Source organism: Rhinichthys klamathensis, unplaced genomic scaffold (assembly GCF_029890125.1).
Source record: "Rhinichthys klamathensis goyatoka isolate OS25496 unplaced genomic scaffold, OSU_Roscu_1.1 h1tg000042l_1, whole genome shotgun sequence".
In the NCBI taxonomy this organism is placed as follows: domain Eukaryota; kingdom Metazoa; phylum Chordata; class Actinopteri; order Cypriniformes; family Leuciscidae; genus Rhinichthys; species Rhinichthys klamathensis.
Window position 1 is genome coordinate 3,655,445 of NW_026606589.1, and position 20,619 is coordinate 3,676,063.

General features: G+C 44.1%; 1 protein-coding gene across 1 annotated transcript; it reads right to left on the reverse strand.

The window, feature by feature from the left end:
- Positions 1-921: 921 nt before the first annotated feature.
- LOC130082235 (uncharacterized) lies at positions 922-1,842 on the reverse strand. The gene has a single exon (XM_056247004.1). The coding sequence runs from the start codon at positions 1,840-1,842 to the stop codon at positions 922-924; it is 921 nt and encodes a 306-aa protein (XP_056102979.1).
- Positions 1,843-20,619: the final 18,777 nt, after the last annotated feature.

Sequence of the window (20,619 nt, forward strand, 5' to 3'; positions counted from 1 at the left end):
AAACGTTACAAGGTAATTCTTTGGATAGAGATCTGATTCATGTCTTCATCACCTACATCTTACATCCTTTACACTAGGGCGGAACGATTTTGGATTTTTTTTTTAATCGTTTTTTTTTATTGTAGGACCTGAAAACACCAAAGACAGGCTCAGGTACAGAAAGCGGCGAAAAAACGGTATCCAACTGGCGATACTTCGAGGCGATGCATGCCGCTTTGGGGGGAAGGCCAGCGATAGATCCTCCTGTGATTGTGGCCTCTTTCAAGCCGGTAGAGGACCCCACTTTATTGCTAATGGTAAGTTGATAGAAGTAGGAACTGTCACATTTTCAAAAATAGCCTGTAATTGGTGCAATACTTGTACCTCCCCCCCCCCCCCAGGCCATTGTCGCACCTGATCACGAACCCATCGAGGAAGACATCTCTGAGCCTGGATCTACTCTTCATCCCACCACCCCAGTTCGTCCCACTACACCAACCACCACTTGTCCCACCACTCCAGTTACTACTCGTCCACCCACCACTCCCGCTACTCCGAGCTCCTCTAAGAGGAAGAGAGGAAATAATCTCATTCTGGATTTTCTTCAGAGTGAATCTGTTAAGGAGCAGGAAAGGCACAAAGAAACAGAGGCCCAAACTGAGAGGTTTTTAACCCTCTTTGAAAAACTTGTGGACAAAATGCCCCAACAATAGTTATGTTGTGTTGTGTTAAGATGTCATTAAAATGTTCAATATTTTTTGGGCGTTGTCTAGATCATTACAAAAGAAACCATCACCAACATGTTTTCAAAATATAATTAAGTTTAATAGAACTAAAGTTAAAATGAACCATATGTCCACACAATAACTGCCCAAAAGAACATGTGCATTTAAAATAACACACTCAGAGAGTTGAACTATTTACAATTTTTATCAGAATTTTCTAATGAGGGTCTTGTGCGCTGATCAAGGCCGCAAGTCTGTCCCTTGTGGCATTTCCTGGTGTTTCATGTGCCTCAGGAGCTTCTTGTAGGTGAGGTTCTGGGTCCAGGATGTCCACTGTCACATCATTGTCTGGTTCCAGGACATCTCCATTGTCAATGCAAACATTGTGCAGGAAAGCACAGGATGCTATGACCTGGGGTGCAAATGTAGGACTGACCTCCAGGGCCCTGAAAAGTGTGGACCTCCAACGAGTCTTCATAACGCCAAAGGCCCTCTCTACAATGGAACGTGCCCTTGATTGGTGGTAATTAAATTTCCTTTGCACTGGGCCATTCACAGGTTCCCTATATGGAGTGATGAGGCAGATTGGTGTCTCCAAACAAGGATATCCGCCATCTCCCAGGATAAAGTATCCATTGGGTGGATAATTTCTGGCCAGATAAAAGTAACTGTTTTTCAAAATGCGTGTGTCGTGTACAGAACCTGGATAGCCTACAAAAATATCCAGGAACTTTCCAGCAGAGTCGCAGATGGCTTGCATGTTTATGGAGTAAAACCCTTTGTAATTTAAATAGTCCAGGCGATGAACTGATGGGGGCTTGATTCTTATGTGACAGCCATCAATAGCACCTACAGCTTTGTTGAGGACGGGCGTTCCAGAACACTGGGCAAATCCATCACCCACAGTGTCCAGGTATGCAGGCTTCGGAAAGATGATGGCTCTATGTAGATTGTCCCAAATGAACTGTGCCACCTTGTGAATAATTCTGTGAACAGTGGATTTGGGCACACTGAAAACTCGTGACACCACACGGTAGGAAAGTCCATGGGCAAGCCAATAGACATATATCAGGACTTCAAATTCAGTGCCCCATCCATGGTCCTGCTCTCTCTGCATCAGGTGCTGCAGGGCATGCATGGCCTGCCTATTTAACCTGAAATCCTGTTTGATCTCTAACTCCACATTAAACCACAGGCGTAGGATGGGCACAACGGTATTCAAACTGCAGTATGTCACTGGACGGTCACTCTGGAAAACAATGAACAACAAGTAGCCTAATAAAAAACATGTTTTGCATTACACATTCCACAGTCAGTGTAGATTGGTGACATTTACAACAATAACATTTTTAGCATTTTTTTTTTATTTGTAATAAACACTTTGTGGGCTATATAAAAAGTGTTTATGTTAAATTACGTTTTTTTTAACATAAGCGCAGTGTTACGTAATATTGTGTTCATAGAAAAAGATCGTCGGCAGCCACTCAAAAGTGTATGAATCTATGATACTTTTTATTGTATCAGCATTCCCAACCTAAAACCACTTCCCGCACCCCTATATTTAACTATACGACCTGAATGTGTAGGTCGTGTTATTATCGACACAAACAACAGGTAAGTTAATTCTATTTGGTCTAGCGTTAAATCATCAACAGCTGAGGTAACGTAAACATATAACGTCAAAATATTTAAACAAATCGGACATACCTGAAATAAATCCTCAAGGCAAAGAAGACGGCGAATGCGTCTTCTATATTCCACATGTCTTCTCTGTTGATTCATCAGACGTAGATAAACGAACACAGCCCACACAACAGGCAACACAACAGCTGGAACCGGCATTTTCTGAATGAAAATAGTAGTAGTAGTAGACACGTCGACGCTGCGCGTGACGTAGTGAGGTTTGCTGCGCGTGACGTAGTGAGGATTGCCGCGCTAATTTGCATATAGTGGTGTCCCATTTCATAGGGAAAGATCTTCAACTCCACTTCCCTCGTTGAGGGGACTTTACTTTCGAGGGCACTCAAAACCAAGTGGAAGTTTTAAGGGGGGAGAAATGGGACAGGGCCGTTATCATACTGTGAAAATCTCATACCATTACAACCTTACACAGGAGAGTCCCCCACCCCCGCTGTTAAAAAAGTTACTCAGTAACATTTACTCTGAGTAAATTTTAAATGAGCTACTTTTTACTTTTACTTGAGTAGATTTTTAGACCGGTACTTTTACTTGTACTTAAGTAAAATTTAATTGAAGTAGTAGTACTTTTACTTGAGTAGAATATTTTATTACTCTTTCCACCTCTGGTCACAGTTATCTTTTAATGACGTGGGTGTCGTCTCTCATCGTCTTGTCTTAGTCAGGGAAAAAAATTTTCCCTGTTCCTGCCAGATGCCTGTCTTGTTTACCCCCACGGGGAGTTTTTGTTTGTAGTTTTGTTTTCTTTTTACCTCTTATTAAAATATCCATTGTTCCTGCATTTGAGTCCTCGCTCCTTTCATCAACCCAGACCGTGACAGAACGAACCAGCCAACTGAGGACTCAGCAAGCAAAAGGTATCTTCCTTTTTCCATCTCCCTGCCCCTCCGCTCATCAGATGGTGGAAAAACGTAGCAAGCTCCTTTCTCTTCGGCAAGGGGAGAACAGTGTGAAGGAGCTTGCTTACCAGTTCCTGTATTTAGCGGAGGGACTCAACATCAGGGACGCAGTGCTAAAGGACAGATTCAACACCAACACCAGTGCCCAGAGCCTGTGCCTGCCTGGGAGATGGGAATGCTGGGGATACTATCATTCTGGCAGTTTGTGGGGTATATTTACCATTGTGGATGAGAGGGTGGCCTTCCGCCTCTTTGCCCACCTCCCATTTACCTCACAAACTGCCAAGTCCCCGGTCCTCCGATGACCCCTTCGGGGAGAGGGAGGAAAAAAAGGTTCGACCCATCAGCCTCCTATCCAGTGGTGGCTGAAGCAGCTGCAGCGCCTCCAGAGGCAGTTATTCCCAAACCGCCTCGCCAGCGCAGGAAGAGGAGGGCTCCTGTTGCTTCACTTCGGCCGGTGACCAGTAGTCCAGCAGGACCCGACTTCGGCGGTCCCAAGCCCGGTGGTCCAGGAGGACCTGACTTCGGTGGTCCCAAGTTTGGTGGTCCAGGAGGACCTGACTTCGGCGGTTCCAAGCCTGGTGGTCCAGAAGGACCTGATTTCTGAGGTCTCAGGTCTGGCTGTTCGGGAGGACCCGAATTCGGCTGTCCCAGGCCCGGTTGTCCCAGAGCTGTCCACTCTCCCTGCCCCCAGTGGTGGCCGAAGAGGCTGTAGTATCACCGCCCTCTAGTAAGCGGAGGAGGAAGGCATCCTCCGTCCCACAAGGCCTGGAGGCCAAGCCCAAGCTCCTAGCCCTGCCGGCGCCACCCAAGCTCCTTGCCCTGCCGGCCCCGCCCATGCTAATCTGTTCACGTCATGCCTGCCGAGCCAGAGACTGTTCACGTCATGCCTGCCGAGCCAGAGACTGTTCACGTCATGCCTGCCGAGCCAGAGACTGTTCACGTCATGCCTGCCGAGCCAGAGTCATCGGACAAGATGACCGCCTCTGCCTCTGAGGTGTCGGATCTGCTCTGGCCCCGTAAACCTTCGAATCCGCCCTGGCTGCCTGCACAGCCAGGACTCCAGACCCGCCAGAGTCTCCCTGGTCTCTCCCTCCGGCACCGCCCTGGTCCTCAGCCAGGATTCTTGATCCGCCGGAGCCCGCCTGGTCCGTCCCTCCGGTTCCACCCTGGCCCTCAGCCTGGAATCCAGACCTGCCTGAGCTTCCCTGGCGCAACCCTCCCGTCCCACCCTGGTCTCTGCTAAGAACTGCATGGACTATAATGCTGGCTCTTTCTTGGCTCCCCTCCCTCACTCCCCTCGTCGTCTCTGTTTTTTGATCTGCCTGTCTTGTCTGTTGTTGTGTTTTGGTCTTGTACGGTTATGTTCCTGTTTTGTTTTTTGTCTCTCGTTAGGGACGCCAGGTGGCGTTCCTTTTCAGAGGGGGTAATGTCAGAGTTCTGTCACTTCTGTCTGGTTTATATCTTGGTTTGGTGACAGAGCTCTGACACTCCCGGTTTGTTCTAGTCCTGTTTGTTGAGCACATGGCTTGTCATGTGTTTCCTTGTGCCATGTGCTCTCCTGTCGATTGTCTAGCCCCTCCCATCTTGTTACCTTATCATTGATTAATTTTCCCCACCTGCCTTCCCTCGTTACTCTCTTTTGTTTGCTTCCCTATTTAGGCTGCGTTCCAGTCCAAAATTGTCATGCCCTTCACTCGCTAACTCCCCTCTGTCTCGTTCACTCGGATGTACGTCATTGCTTTTGTTGCACGAGTGCCTACTACTGGCGGACTTCAAAATGGTGGCAGGGATTCCCCCGAGGGAAAGTGCTTAGGGAAGTTTGCGTGTGTCTAAAAGTGGGCTGGAACGCAGCCCTAATCTCCCTGTGTTTGCAGTCCTGTGCTGGTTCGTTGTCTAGAGTCTATGTTCCCTAGTGTTTCCTGTTCCTGCCAGATGCCTGTCTTGTTTTCCCCCACGGGGAGTTTTTGTTTGTAGTTTTGTTTTCTTTTTACCTCTTATTAAAATATCCATTGTGTTGTTCCTGCATTTGAGTCCTCGCTCCTGTCATCAATCCAGACCTTGACAGGAACACACTTTAGTTCTTAAACACAAGCAATATTAATTCAACAAATTCAAAGAACGCAATTTAATTTGCTTACAGTGTCACTCGTTGAATTAATGGGCACAGAAAAATAATTTAAAACATCACACAATATTGGCATGGAGCAGTGAAAACACAATATTTTCTATATACATAAAAAAAACTTGCCTATACATATAATGCACTTAAAACAACTTGTAAAAATATCTTAAATATTGGCAGTATATATATAAAAAATTGCATGATAATACCTGTGGATATTTATTTTGATTCATCACTCGGGAAATCGAAGGTTAAATCAAGCACATTACATTGATACACTATTCTGTATACTCCAGAGTTAGGCAAATGCATTTATATATCATACTAATCATATGATACACTACAGGAATAGCAACATGATAGCATGAAGTCTAAACTACATAGCCTAAATTTAATTCAGAATTAAATTATAAATGGCAGCTCTTTATTGAAAATCCAATTTCGTGTCAGAGAATTTAATCTTTGTCCGTGGATCATGTCTGTTCCCCGCAAGAGAGAGATATGAGAGAGTGATATCTGAGTATTTAATTAAAATTACTTTAGTATGTCACATCTAATTAGAACTGATGACCAACATATCTTCATTAAGATCGAGAAGATAATCTGTTATAATATGTTATTCAGTACATTACAATCCTTTACATGTTATCATATAATTTATGACGGAGGTAATGATGTGTGTGAGTGCGGGTGTTTAATGCGGTTGTGATTGAAAAGTACACCAACGACAAGGACATTGAGCAACCGGACTAACCTTGCTGAAAGGTATTGAGGAAAATAAAGCTGGTTTGGACATTTTTGGGGATTGAACTAGCCCATTGTGGTGGTAGACGAGATACTTGAAGAGCACATGAAATCAAGACTTCTGTGGCTTTTTTAAATTAGACTTTTAGTAGAGTTCACCTCAAGGCCTAGACAGTCAAATAGTCATCAAGGATAAAGATATTTTGGTTGAGCTAAATTGAATATGAATATTAAAAGGTAAGATTGGCTGTTTAATCTATTAGCATATTTGTTGTCAGACAAATTGTTTTATATAATTTTCAAAGTGTGCTTTCTTGCCCATCTATGCCATAAATGATGACATCTATAAATAGTTTTCCCAATTAGAATATAGTTTATTATGAAAGGCTTTTAAGATAATAATATTAAATGTAAATGAAAGGCGCCACGTCATTTATTTGTCACAAATTTGGATTAGTTTAACTGTCATATATTTAACAGATAAAAACAAATGTACCTTGCTGCATTCTCATTGTCTACAGTGTTTTAAATGTGCACTATGTGATTTAAAAAAATAAATAAATAAACAAGCAAACAAACTGTAGAATCAAAAAAGATACAAAAATCTATAATTACTTATGATCCACTAGTGTCTGTCTGTGTTGGTGTTTGTGAGATCCTGAGCACAGCAAAACAAGACAAAAATAAGAAAATGTCTATAGAGGCACAGGGCGGTGTCTCTGTAGACATTTTCTGTTTTGCTGTGCTCAGGATGTTTCTGGACTGCAATCATTGGCCAGTGTCGGGACTTTATCGTCTTTGGCTGATAGTCAACTAATTGGTGAATTAGTAAATTATGTCAATTTTCTTTTTCTCATTTATTTTTTATTTTTTGATGAATCATCTCTTTAAGATAGAAAATATGACACTTCAGATTTTAAAGCAGACTGATTTTAAATACGATTCATTTCAAGACGGCTCATCATTCTCATAACGTGAGAAAACTGGAGGAGATGTGTTTGGACAGAGAATACATCATTTATGAAGCTCTTATGTCATTCTTTGTTGTAGGTTCAGACCTTGTCACTCCCACTGCTGTCCATCAAAAAAAAAAAAAAAAAAATATCTGATCTTCCAGTGACAGACTGGTTTGCTTACATCAGTATGACACCATCAGACTAATGGCCAGACACACACACACACACACACACACATCTGACCGCATTGTTATTCTGGGGGACTACATGCAGCTTCTTCATCTCCATCTTGCAGTCAATGAAATCATATCTTTGTTGCAGTCACTGAAAACATCCCAATTATTATTGTAACCCCTGTTCCCTGAAGGAGGGAATGAGAAGTTGGGTGCTTCTCAATATCCCTCCTCGTCTCCTCCATCCTCCGTCCTCCATCCTATGACCCGGAAACCGATCGAGCTCAGCCATCTTGAAGGACATCTCAATTCTCTAATTGCACCACGAGGAGGCAAGGATCGAGGAGTGAGGAGGCTTCCAGAGGAGTCATGAGCGAGGATGCACAGTTGTATGCTTTGCGGAAGTGTTTTATCGACTAAACGTGACGCACGTATAAATTCTCCTCCCCCTTCACATCGGTCACAATAATTTTAATTTATACTTTACCTTTGCAGTTTATATAAACCACACATCTCACATATTTCAACAGGGTATCTTGCTTTATTATTATTTATTACTAATTTCTTAATTAACCAAACTTCAACAACATAAGGGCAGATCCTTTGAGCGCTGCTGATGACGCAGTGAAGTGACGCTCGAGTGATCAAGTATTCCAATGTATAAAAAAACTTTCATTCGATTCCTCTGTCCTCATCTTCTTTCCTTGCAGCCTTCCCTCGCATTCTGCAGGGGGTGGAGCTGAGACGCGAGGAAAGGAAACGAGGATGCACAAATAAGAATTGAGAAGCACCCGTTGTGTCAATGACTGACATAGCTTGGGAGCCCCAATCACCTCTGATACTTTGAGAATATGCCATTGGCGAGTGGTATTTGCATGAGCACTCCACCAGAAATACGGGTCTAAAAGGAGCCGGCATCCATCCACTCGTTTAAGTTTGTGCTGAGGAGCAGAGAGGCCATTTCAGCGGGCAGTTTGGCATTGTGGCAGGAGGGATACCACATCTCGTTCCTTCCATCAGGGAATGGAGGTTACAAAAATAACCGAGACGTTACCTATCTGTCAGTCTCTTCAACATGTGTGGATGACTGATACTACGGTTGCCCCATGGAAAACGGCACAACATCTGAACAATGTTATAAAGTTTTGGCGGTGCAGATGCCGGCAAGTCCCCGCGTGCCAGGTAACAAGTGCACTCGCAACATCGTATCCAGCGCCCCATGTATACTGTGAATTCCTTTGTACCACATTTAGCATGGGAATAGGTCTTCAGCCTGTCTATTGACTTTTTTTCTCTTCTTTTTTTTTTTTTAAATTAACTGATGTGTGGATCCGAGAAAGCACTGGGGTAAAGTTCTTTTTTCCAAGTAGAAAAGGAATGTCACGGAGACTACATCCTGCCCAAATGGAGTTTAACATTTGGAGAACACATCACATGGTCTTACCTACCAAGAAGTCTAAGCAAACACGCAGGGCGTGAACTGATCACAGCAATGACACGGCTTGGTTTGCCTCATCCCCAGGCAGTTCTTGCAAGTTCACCACTTTGTCCCTAAAAGGGGTAGAGGGAACTTTGGATAAGTAGCCCGGCCAGGGTGTCAGGATCACGGGAGTGTATGCCAGACCAAACTCAAGACAGGTTTTGCTGACAGAGAATGCCCGCTGGTCCCCTAAGGTGCTGTCATCAAGAGGGCACTAAACTCGAATGACTCCAGCGGCTCAAAAGGATCACTCTGTAGGTCCAGTGAGACCACAGAGACACCCCATGAGAGAATAAGGCACAGCCTAGGAGGATTGAACCTCCTGGCACCTCTGAGGAATCTGATAATCAAGTAATGCTTCCCTTAAGACTTACCATTAGGGTTGGGTATCGGTTGGGTTTTATCCGATACCAGTACCTACTCGGTATTTTTTAAACGGTTCCGGTGCCTAAACGGTTCTTGAAACAGTACTTAAGAAAACGAAACTGCACACACTTTATAAAAAAATAATACCCTTTTATTTACAGGGCCAAACTGGACACAATATTAACTTAAATCTTTAAACAATATAAATACAAATAATAATAAAACCAATATAAAATAAAAATTCACATTTACATAATATCAAATAAAACAATATTGTATCAAACAATGTAATAATACTGGAGATTAATAGAGATTACTAGCAGGCAGAGCTGCCAACTCTCACGCATTGACCGTGAGACTCACGCAATTGACCCTTTTCACACGCTCTCACACATCCATTTTCTCACGCAGAGAAAAATCGGCGGACAAAGAGGACACTGACACCGACAGACAAGGTTACTTTTGATATGGAACAAATCCACAGCTGTCAGATTCTGTCAATATTTTTACGAGATTCACACAATAAATAACGTTTTGGCTCTTTGAAATGTGACAGATCGCTGTAGCGCGTCAGTTCAAACGGCACGTGATACAGCAGCCTACAAATCCACTGCTTCTTAGCTACGCAGCGTTGAGTGAACCTACGAAAGAGAACATCTCTGGTTACTGGTGTAACCTATGTTCTCTCAATAGGGAACGAGACGCTGGCAAGCTCCTTGCGCAGCCGACCAGCTTCCTTTTTCGGCAAAGAAATCTGAGGAGCAGATGGCGCGTGCGCGCCAACATAATACGACGACGTAAGTGCGTCGAGGCGGTGCCCGCGCCATCAGCCAATGAATTGGCTTGATTCTATATGGATTCAGACTATCGGCACACCCAGAGGGCGTTCTGACGCGTAATTTTACACGTGAAATGCAGCCAAACCTTGCGAGCAAGAGCGCGCATGCGAGACAGAAGAGACTGTGCGTGTGTCTAATTAAGTCAGGCACCGAAATCAGGCACCGAAATTGTCGTTCTTATTCGGTCTGGTTACTACCGTTTACGTCGGAACCGGTTCCCTATTGGCACCGAGTTTCGGTACCCAACCCTACTTACCATCCACTGCATTGTGATGTACCGCTATAGAAGCCACATACAATTTCAAAGTGGAAGGGCACAGCCGACCCTCCAACATCTACTGCAGGAAGGAAAACACCTACCTGATTGTGCATCTCTGTGAGTCTTCCCCTCAGGAAGAACACCAGTTAGCAAACAGACTGCACTTCAAAGCATACAGCCCCCTAGTAGACACTGCTAGTGATAAGCCACTAAGTTCCTACCACATTCCATCGAGGGGCCAGACGTGGAGGTTTCAAAGGTCTGGGCGGGGCTGCGCCTTCCCTGAGAAAGTAGGTCCTTCCTCAGGGGAATTCGCCAGAGAGCAAGGGAGCATAAGCTCCGAGAACTAAGTTCGGGTGGGAACCAACAAGACCCTGTTCCGTCCTCCCTGACTTTGCAAAACGTCTGTGCAATCAGGCTCACTACAGTACTTACGTGTACTTACAGTGTACTTACCCAGAAAGTACTGGCTAATATAAAGTAAGTACATGGGTAAGGGGTAGGTTTAGGGGTAGGTTCAGGGTTAGTACCTAGTTATTACCCAGTAATTATAATTACTATAATAAGTACATAGTAAGTACATGGGTAACAGGACTGTAAAAGGAAGCGTTACCAATGCATATTTGCGTAGTCCCTGGTGCCAGCTGTGTGCCAGTGCGTCTGTGGCGAGAAGGGCCTCGGTCAGGGAATACTACATTTGGCAATGGGATCATTCCTGGGAGTCTCCACTACCCCTGTATCACTCCTCGCGAGAGTGCATCCGCTGCATGATTAAGTTCGCCTGGGATGTGAGTGGCCCGACTTACGTCGTGACTGACTCCAGAGGAGGAGATGGTGGTCAAGTTGGGACATATGTCGTGAGTGTAAACCATCTAGGCAGTTTATATATGCCACTGCTGACTTGTTATCCGTCCAGACCAACACATGCTGTCCCTGGGTCAATGCATGCTTGCCATGGTCGAAACCTCTCAGAACCAGCAGAATTGCCAGAATCGAGGCAGTTGATGGGCCACTGCATTCAAGGTCCTGTCCAGGAGCCCAATGCTGCATGCACGTTGCACACTGCACACCAGTCAGTCTTGGATGCATGAGTTTTGACAACAACACACCTGGACACTTGTTGTAATGGAACCCATGCCCGTAGAAATGCATGGTCTGTCCAGCAGAGGTGTAAAAGTAAAAGAAAGTAAAAGTCCTCAGTATTTTGTTCCAATCACCTGGATTTGCTAATTAGCACAGTTTTTCAGCCAGGAGATAGAACTAATTAGTGAAATCAGCTGACGGGTTTATTCCAGTTCATGGGTGGAATAAACATATGGCAGGACTTTTACTTTCTGACCCCTGGACTTTACACCTCTTTTTTTTATTTTTTTTTATTTTTATTATTATTTATTTCATTCATTTAAAACAAATACAACGACAGCATTTAACATGAATGAAAAGGAGCAGAAAGAATTAAAAACTTATAATGTCTGCCCCCTATCAACACAAAATCATTTACAGTTCCAGTTCATTTGAGCTGTCTCATGCAGCCGTCTCTTTTCCTAAGACATCAAAACACAAAATGACATAAATAAAGTTGATCTGCTACTCCGCAGTATTATATTTCTGCAACATTGATAATTTAACATACTTCTTAAACACATAAATGGACTTAGAAGTTTTAATTTTACAATCAAGACTGTTCCACAAACTGACTCCTTTGATTGTGACACATTTTTCCTTTGCAGCCGATTGGAACCTGGGTTTTGTAAAAACCTCAGTACCTTTTAGCTCATATATACTTTTCCTCTAGGTGAATTTTTTTTGCAAATTGTTTGGTAAACTTTCCAGATGAGCTTTATACACCTCTGCTGTCCAATCGGCTGAATAAGCGAGCAACAAATATGTGTGATGGTCACGTGATGTGTGCCGCTGCGCCATGCCCATCCCAGGACTCAAGTCTGTAGCCAACGCTGAAGTGGTCTCATTTGCATCAACACAAAAGCGTAAGTGCCGCCGAGTACGTCATAGGCCCAGGAGTTTCAGTGGAGCCGCTATTCTTTAGGGAGTTCAGTATCAACTTTCGTGAGAAGCATTGTCATAGTGACTGAGTCCAACTCCATTCAGAAAGAGCTTTATTGCCAAGTGTGCTTGCACACACAAGGAATTTGTTTTGGTACTGAGGCTTCCAGTGGACATATACAAATACAAATACAACAAGAAACATAATACTACAAATTCTAAGAATAAAAAATAAAAATATAAATATATGAGAATAAAAGTATCACAGTTGTCACAAGTATCACATATATTACAGTGTTTTGAATATTATGAATAAATAAATCTACATATAAGTATCACCTGGGTTGTAGGATATTGCACTAAACAGTGGGAGTATTGCACTTAAAGCATATGCCTTGGGAGGTGTGTTAACTGTTCAGGAGGGATATGGCCTGTGGGAAGAAACTGTTCCTGTGCCGAGATGTTCTAGTGGCCAGTGATCTGAGTCGCCGTCTTGACGGTAACAGTTCAAATAGGTGGTGTCCAGGGTGAGTGGAGTCTGTGATGATTTTACCTGCTCTCTTCCTCACTCTGGAAGAGTACAGGTCCTGGAGGTTTGGCAGGGGGGCACCAATAATCCTCTCCGCAGTCCGGACTGTCCGTTGTAGTCTCCTGATGTCTGATTTGGTAGCTGAACCAAACCAGACAGTGATGGAAGTGCATAAGACAGACTCAATGACGGCTGAGTAGAACTGAATCAGCAGCTCCTGTGGCAAGTTGAACTTCCTCAGCTGGCGAAGGAAGTACAGTCTCTGCTGGGCCTTTTTCACAATGGAGTCAATGTGATTGTCCCACTTCAGGTCCTGAGAGATGATAGTGCCCAGGAACCTGAATGACTCCACTGCTTCCACAGTGCTGTTCATGATGGTGAGTGGGGGGAGTGCTGGGCTGTTCCTCCTGAAGTCCACGATCATCTCCACTGTTTTGAGCGTGTTCAGCTCAAGGTTGTTATAACTGCACCAGACAGCCAGCTGTTCAACCTCCAGTCTGTAAGCAGACTCGTCACCGTTTCGGATGAGACCGATGACAGTGGTGTCGTCGGCAAATTTCAGGAGCTTGACAGTCGGGTCTTTAGAAGTGCAGTCATTAGTGTACAGGGAGAAGAGCAGTGGGGAGAGAACGCACCCTTGGGGAGCGCCAGTGCTGGTGGTGAGAGTCCTGGATGTGAGTTTCCCCAGTCTCACTCGCTGCTGCCGGTCCGTCAGGAAGCTGGTGATCCACTGACAGATCGAGGATGGTATGGAGAGCTGGGTCAGTTTGGCTGTGAGAAGATCAGGCATGATGGTATTGAAGGCCGAACTGAAGTCCACAAAGAGGATCCTTGCATAAGTCCCAGGTCTGTCGAGATGTTGCAGGATATAATGCAGTCCCATGTTGACTGCATCATCCACAGACCTGTTTGCTCTGTAAGCAAACTGAAAGGGATCCAGCAGGGGTCCAGTGATGTCCTTCAGGTGGGCCAGCACCAGTCTTTCAAACGACTTCATGACCACAGACGTGAGAGCGACAGGTCTGTAGTCATTAAGTCCAGTGATTTTGGTTTTTTTGGGGACAGGAATGATAGTGGAGCGTTTGAAGCAGCAGGGAACTTCAGACTGCTCCAATGATCTATTGAAGATCTGCGTGAAGACCGGGGCCAGTTGGTCAGCGCAGGCTTTTAAACAAGCAGATGAGATGCCGTCTGGGCCTGAGGCTTTCCTAGTCTTCTGTTTTTTGAAGACTCTGCTCACGTCCTCCACACAGACCTTAAGCTCAGGTTGGATGGCAGGAGGGGGGAGTGGGAGTGCAGGAGGTGATGGTGAATGTGTGAAGTGCAGATCAGACCGGGTGTGTGGTGTGAATGAGTGCTTTTCAAACCTGCAATAAAATGAGTTTAAATCATCAGCCAGGTGTTGATTGTCCACAGATCGGGGGGATGGTGACTTGTAGTTGGTGATGTTCCTCAGGCCATTCCAGACTGATGATGGGTCGTTGGCTGAAAACTGTTTTTTCAGTTTATCAGAGTAGCTTCTTTTAGCAACTCTGATCTCCTTTGTCAGTCTGTTTCTGGCCTGGTTATACAAGATTTTATCCCCACTTCTGTAGGCATCCTCTTTGGCATGACGAAGGTGTTTGAGTTTCCCAGTAAACCATGGTTTATCATTAGTGAATGATAAGAATGTCCTGGTAGGAATGCATGTATCCTCACAGAAACTTATATATGATGTTACAGTATCTGTGAGCTCATCCAGATCGTTGGTAGCAGCTTCAAAAACAGTCCAATCAGTGCAATCAAAGCAGGCCTGTAGATTCTGCTCTGCTTCATTAGTCCATCTTTTTGCAGTCCTTATTACAGGTTTAGCTGATTTCAGTTTCTGCCTGTAGGTCGGTATGAGATGAACCAAACAGTGATCAGAGAGCCCTAAAGCTGCCCGTGAGACGGAGTGATACGCATTTTTTATTGTGGTGTAACAGTGGTCCAGTATATTACTGTCTCTGGTGGGACATGTAACGTGCTGTCTGTATTTTGGTAGTTCACGGGAAAGATTTGCTTTATTAAAATCCCCAAGAATGATTAAAAGAGAGTCTGGGTACCTTTGTTCCGTTTCAGCTATCTGTTCAGCCAGCTGTTGTAGCGCCGCGCTCACGCACGCGTCTGGAGGGATGTAAACATTCACGAGAATGAAAGAGGAAAACTCCCGAGGCGAGTAGTACGGTTTACAGTTTATGAAATGTGCCTCTAAATTAGAAGAGCACATCTTCTTCAGTGTTGTTACATCTGAACACCAACTTTCGTTAATGTAGAAACACAATCCACCTCCTCTTGTTTTCCCCGTTAACTCGGAACAGCTGGAAGCCCGGCAGATGTATTGCGTTGTCCGGTATGGCTTCACTCAGCCAGGTTTCAGTGAAGCACAGAGCAGCAGAGTTTAAAAAGTCCTTGTTAGTGTGGGTGAGGAGAAGAAGTTCATCCGTTTTGTTAGGAAGTGATCGGAGATTCGCGAGATGAATACTGGGGAGTGCAGTGCGCAGGCCGCGTTTGCGGAGTTTAACCAGCGCGCCGGCGCGCTTCCCGCGTTTGCGTCTGAACGCGCGTTTGAACAACAACGCTGCCCCTCCGACGAGAATGTCCTGCAAGACGTCCGAATAATCAAAAACTGTAGAAAAGTTATCTGGTGTGTGTTTCCTAATGTCCAGTAGTTCGTCTTTGGTGAAACTGATAGGAAAAGAATGACTAAACGCAGAACAAACGAACAAAAACAACACAATAGCTGGAGAGCTCCACACCGAGGCAGCCGTCTGCGGCGCCATCTTGGATCCAAACTATCTATTCCAAGAAAATAGATGCACTACACTGGGGAGAGCTTGCTTTTTACCCAGTTGACCTCAAGCCCCAAATGGCTTTGGTGTCTGAGAACCAGGTCCCTATGTGCGCAAACAAATCTCGAGAGTGAGCTAGGATAAGCCAGTCATCGAGATTCTCATCGAGTTGAGAATGCGAATGTCCACTTCCCTTTACGGGCAAATGCCGCCTCTGCAACTTTCGCGAAGGCGCGAGGTGACAGGGACAGCGCAAAAGGGAGGACCTTGTACTGATATGTCTGATCCTCAAAAGCAAACAGAAGAAACGGTCTGTGTTAAGGCAAAATTGAGACATGGAAGTGCACATCTTTCAGGTCTATTATCGCGAATCAATCCTGTTGGGGAACGCATGTCAAAATGCATTTCTGCATTTGGTTGCAAACCACGGCCTTTCTTTGGCACAAGGCTTCATCTCAGCTGGAGGGAAAGGCTCTATTGCTTCCTTCGCCAATAGGACTGCAATTTCCGCATGCAGGACAGGGGCGTCTTTACCTACCACCAAGGTAAAGAGAATCCCACTGAATGAGCCAGCGCGAAGGGTTGGGAAGTGCTAACCAGGCCTCAAACTCACCCGAGTGGCACTAGAGGAACTATCATTTTTGATGTACATGCGACGGGGCAGCAAAGCGGAGTTAAACCTGAAGAGGACTGGGAGGTCTATGCGACCCAAAAATGTGAAAAAGATCATGGCCATCCGAGGTCGAGAGATATCATCCACACCCAGAAACACACAGGCGGAAAGGCATCTTTAAAAATATGCTCTCCATCTGTGTTTGCTTTTTTGGAGCAAGCTTGCTCTTTCAGATCGCTGAAAGGCCCATGGGGAAGTTCTCTCTGCATATATCCATGCAAGGCGTGGAGAGAGTACTGCACCCTTTACACCAGCAATCCTTCCCAAATGAAGCAAATGGAATGAGCTTGTGTATAGATGACACTTCACTTGGCCCCGAAGAACAAATCTGAATGAGTGGATGCACACCGGCTTCTTTCATACCCGTATGTTTGGGGGAGTGGTGCATGTAAATTCCAGTTTTTCTTTGGCCTTTTCTCAAACTATCAGAGGTGATAAGGGCTCCCAAGTATGACCCCTACTGTCACTCATTGACATGCAGTCGAAGTGACTGACAGATAGGAAACACTGTTTGTGTCTTTCCTCAGGGATAAGTATCCAAAATGTGGTGTAAAAATAACATGAGATGAGGGAAGGAGAGAGAAAACATAAGAAATCCTGATATTTTTTTCTCTCAGAGCCCAGATCATTACCCTCCATTACTGCAGTAATATCACTGCTCTACACAGGCCCACATACACCATTCATTTACACTATAAAATACCCTCAATGCCTTGGAGAGATTGGACTAACCCAGGCCGAATCTCCAGACGCACAGAGCTGCACTGAGATTAATCATATGAGACAAATATAACAACAGTGTGTGTACATATGCACACAAACATCCAACACAAACATTTCCCAGTGTTATAATATCGACCTTGAGGTTCTGATCAATGTGATCGTTTTAGATGAGATCTGGCCATATACCTGTACATTCCCTTACAAAAAAAAGAAGTTTATTTCAAGTGTGCTATTACTATACTTCTTTTAAACTATAAATAAGAATGTGTACCTAAGTCTACTTTTCATGTACTTAAGTCATGTACTTCTCAGAAATATACGTTATGTACTTCTCAGAAATATACTTAAAATTGCACTTAAGTATACTTGACTTATACTGACAGAAAAGTCAAAGTATATTTGGCCTGTACTTGTACTCAATCTTTTGATTGAGACATACTTAAAAGTATAATTACACAGACCTCCCAATTTCTTGTAGTTGTGTTTACACTTTTGATTGAGTAGCCTATTATATACTTTTTTCTCATAGTTTTACATACTGTCTGATAACATAGCTTTAAAAATAGCGTACATTGTTTAAAAATATTGATTTATAAATTAAACAGATATTGACAATCGACTCCATCTGTGTTTTGATCTCTGTGTTTTGATCAGTCTGGATGTAGACTTTGATAAAAATGTGATTCCATTTCAAGTGAACTCGCGCTGCGTCGATTGACGCCAAGGGAACGCTTCGCGTGATGACGTCTTGAAGCAAATGTAAAATCAGTCCAATGGTATGGCAGAACGTCAGAGGCGGGTGACGTCATGAACCAGGAAACTATAAAGCCTGCCCAAAACAGAGCAGTGCTGGCTTCTGTGTCTTCAGTAGCCCTCATTGTGAAACTGTCCCTGTCTTATTTGGTGTTGTTTTGTCTTTATCATATACGTATATGTATAAATATATAAATATATATATATAAATATATTTTATATATGTAAAGTCATGGCGAGCAAGCAGCAGTTTAATATGTGTGTGCACCCCTGTCCACGTTATTCAACGGGTGGGAACACACACATTCTTTGTGTAGTTTGTTTGGGTGAGGGGCATGCACAGTCAGCACTCGAGGGTGTTGGCTTTGAACACAGTGATGTGCCTCCAATGCGGACACTCCGATCGCGCTTGGTGTTCTTTCGTGAGGACGCTCAGGCTCGCGTTCCCCATGGCTCTGGTCCCGCTGCTGCCGAGGCACAGCGGCGATCACAGTCATGGGGTTCGCAAATGGATCTATCAGCGGGCTTAGAGACAGGCCCAGCCTTATCTCTGCCTTCACCTGATAGGTCCAGTGCCTTCCCTCAGGGTTTGGTTCCTTCCGCCCCGATTGAGGCACAGACACTGCAACTATCTAGTTCTAAGGAACTAGATGTTATCAGTGTCGACACAAGAGAAACTGATTATTCGCCACCTCAGTCTCATGCATTTGAGGAGCTGGTTGAGGTTGTGACAACAGCAGTTGAAAGACTGAGTATTGACTGGCCAGCAGATAAGCAGTACGTTCGTTCCAAAAGCAAGATGGACGAACACTTCCTGCCATCACGATCACAACTTCAACTCCGGGGCTTACTGTTTTCTCCCGTTCTCCACACCGAGGTGTCGAGATCGTGGGAGAAACCGGTTTCGTACAGAGTATATAGTTCACAAACATCAAACTATTCCTCTATGTTGAATTACAAAGAGCACGGTTATGGGGAGATGCCAAAAGTGGAAGAGCTATCTCTCCCCCGATGCGGCATCTTCCCTAAAGGCCCCAGCATTACCCACTAAGCCAGTCCGAACCACATCTTCACTAGTGGGTGAAGCTTACTTAGCCGCTGGTCAGGCTGAAGCATGCCTTCACACACTGTCGCTGCTGCAGGCCTACCAAGCTGAGTTGTTAGGAGACATGGATGAGGGCGGGGGAATCGGTCCTGATGTAGTTTGCGAACTATGTCGAGCCACAGATTTATCTCTCAGGGCCACCAAGGAGACGGCTAAATTCATCGGCCGCACTATGGCAGCCCTGGTGGCCTCTAAGAGGCATCTGTGGCTCAATCTAAGCAAAATTAATCGATTATTTGGGTCATGCCGAGAACACAGATACCGATTTTGCCATAGTTGGCTGAACTTCCTGACTGCCATTTTGACTTTCTATTAAAAATATATACTTTTTCCAACTCCGCTCAGTCCAGGGGTGTCCAAATTCGGTCCTGGTAGGCCACTGTCCTGCAGAGCTTAGCTCCAACTTGCTTCAACAGACCTGCCTGGAAGTTTCTTGTATGCTGTTCAGGTGAGTTTAATTGGGGTTGGAAAATAACTCTGCAGGATAGTGGCCCTCCAGGAGCAGGATTGGACACTCTCCTTGACGGTTTGTCTGATTTTCAACAAATTCAAATCAGATCATCGTCAGACCATGCCAGCTAAAATTTTGGATTTTGAATTGTATTAATGGGCTTTCAACCATTTTGCTTAAAATCATCTTTACTTATTTTTGCAGTTGGTCTAATGTTCGCTGCCTTGATTTTTAGCTCCTCATTCTGCCTCTGTGGTGCTAGGCTTAATTGCTGCTTGAAGCTAAATTTTCATACTATTTATGATCATAATCAGAAGTAGTTTGGGCAGTATGGTTAAATTTTACTTGAATGCATATAGTTCAGCACTGCATCACAAATTGAGATTCTAGAGAGTTTTAAAAATAGTGAGTAAAAACACTTTTATAAATCATAAATTCTGATATTTATTTTTTGTGACGTGTTAAAAGTATTGATATTAAAACTGCGCTGTACATGCACTACATTGTTGAATTACCACTGTGTATGAATTGTGCTATAAATAAACTTGCCTTGCCTTATAAGTATTTTTAAAAGTATTCTAAAGTGTGCTTCTTTTTTTACAAAGGATTTGGGAATTGCACAGTGCAAAACAGGCGCAACAGCTTACTTTACATAATCATTTCACGAACAATTCACTCCCTGACCCAACACTGACTAAACAAACTGCTGTTCTCAATACACTGACACAAAGCAACACTTTTATGACTGCACAGACCAAATTCATGTCTACACACAGTATAAAATCACCCGGACACCATTTTTATACCACATTTTTTAACTCTTAACCATTTAGAGCCATAAAGAGACCATTATTGGACTGTGAAAGACAGACATGCCCTAATACGGTGAACTCTAATATAGTAGACGTGAGGTTGATTGAATGTTCTCTCAGATGTGCCACTAATAGGGTTTAGTTCAGCAGAACCAATACCATGACAACCGGCCTAATGAAGAATGATGGGAATGTATTGTTTGACGAGGACACACTCTGTGTCATCGAATCAGAACTCTTTATGAATGCTTATACATGGATGAGACACACTGGCATAACAATAACCAAAAAGAACGAATTGAATATTGGAGGGACAGGGGTATGTCTGCTGTTTGATTTATGGCTTTCCAAATATAATCCTGAGTCTAAACTCAGTGTGTGTGTGCGTGTGTGTGTGCGTGTGTGTCATTGTACTGAGAAATCTGTCAGGCCGGTCAGTGAGCTGTAGGTGCAGCAAGATGATTGCGGCACTATTCATTTTTCTAATGCCCACACACCTCAGCGCTCATTCATTAC

Excerpts from the sequence above, each read along its gene's own strand:
- LOC130082235 (XM_056247004.1), bottom strand. The coding sequence starts at position 1,842 with ATGCATGCCCTGCAGCACCTGATGCAGAGAGAGCAGGACCATGGATGG.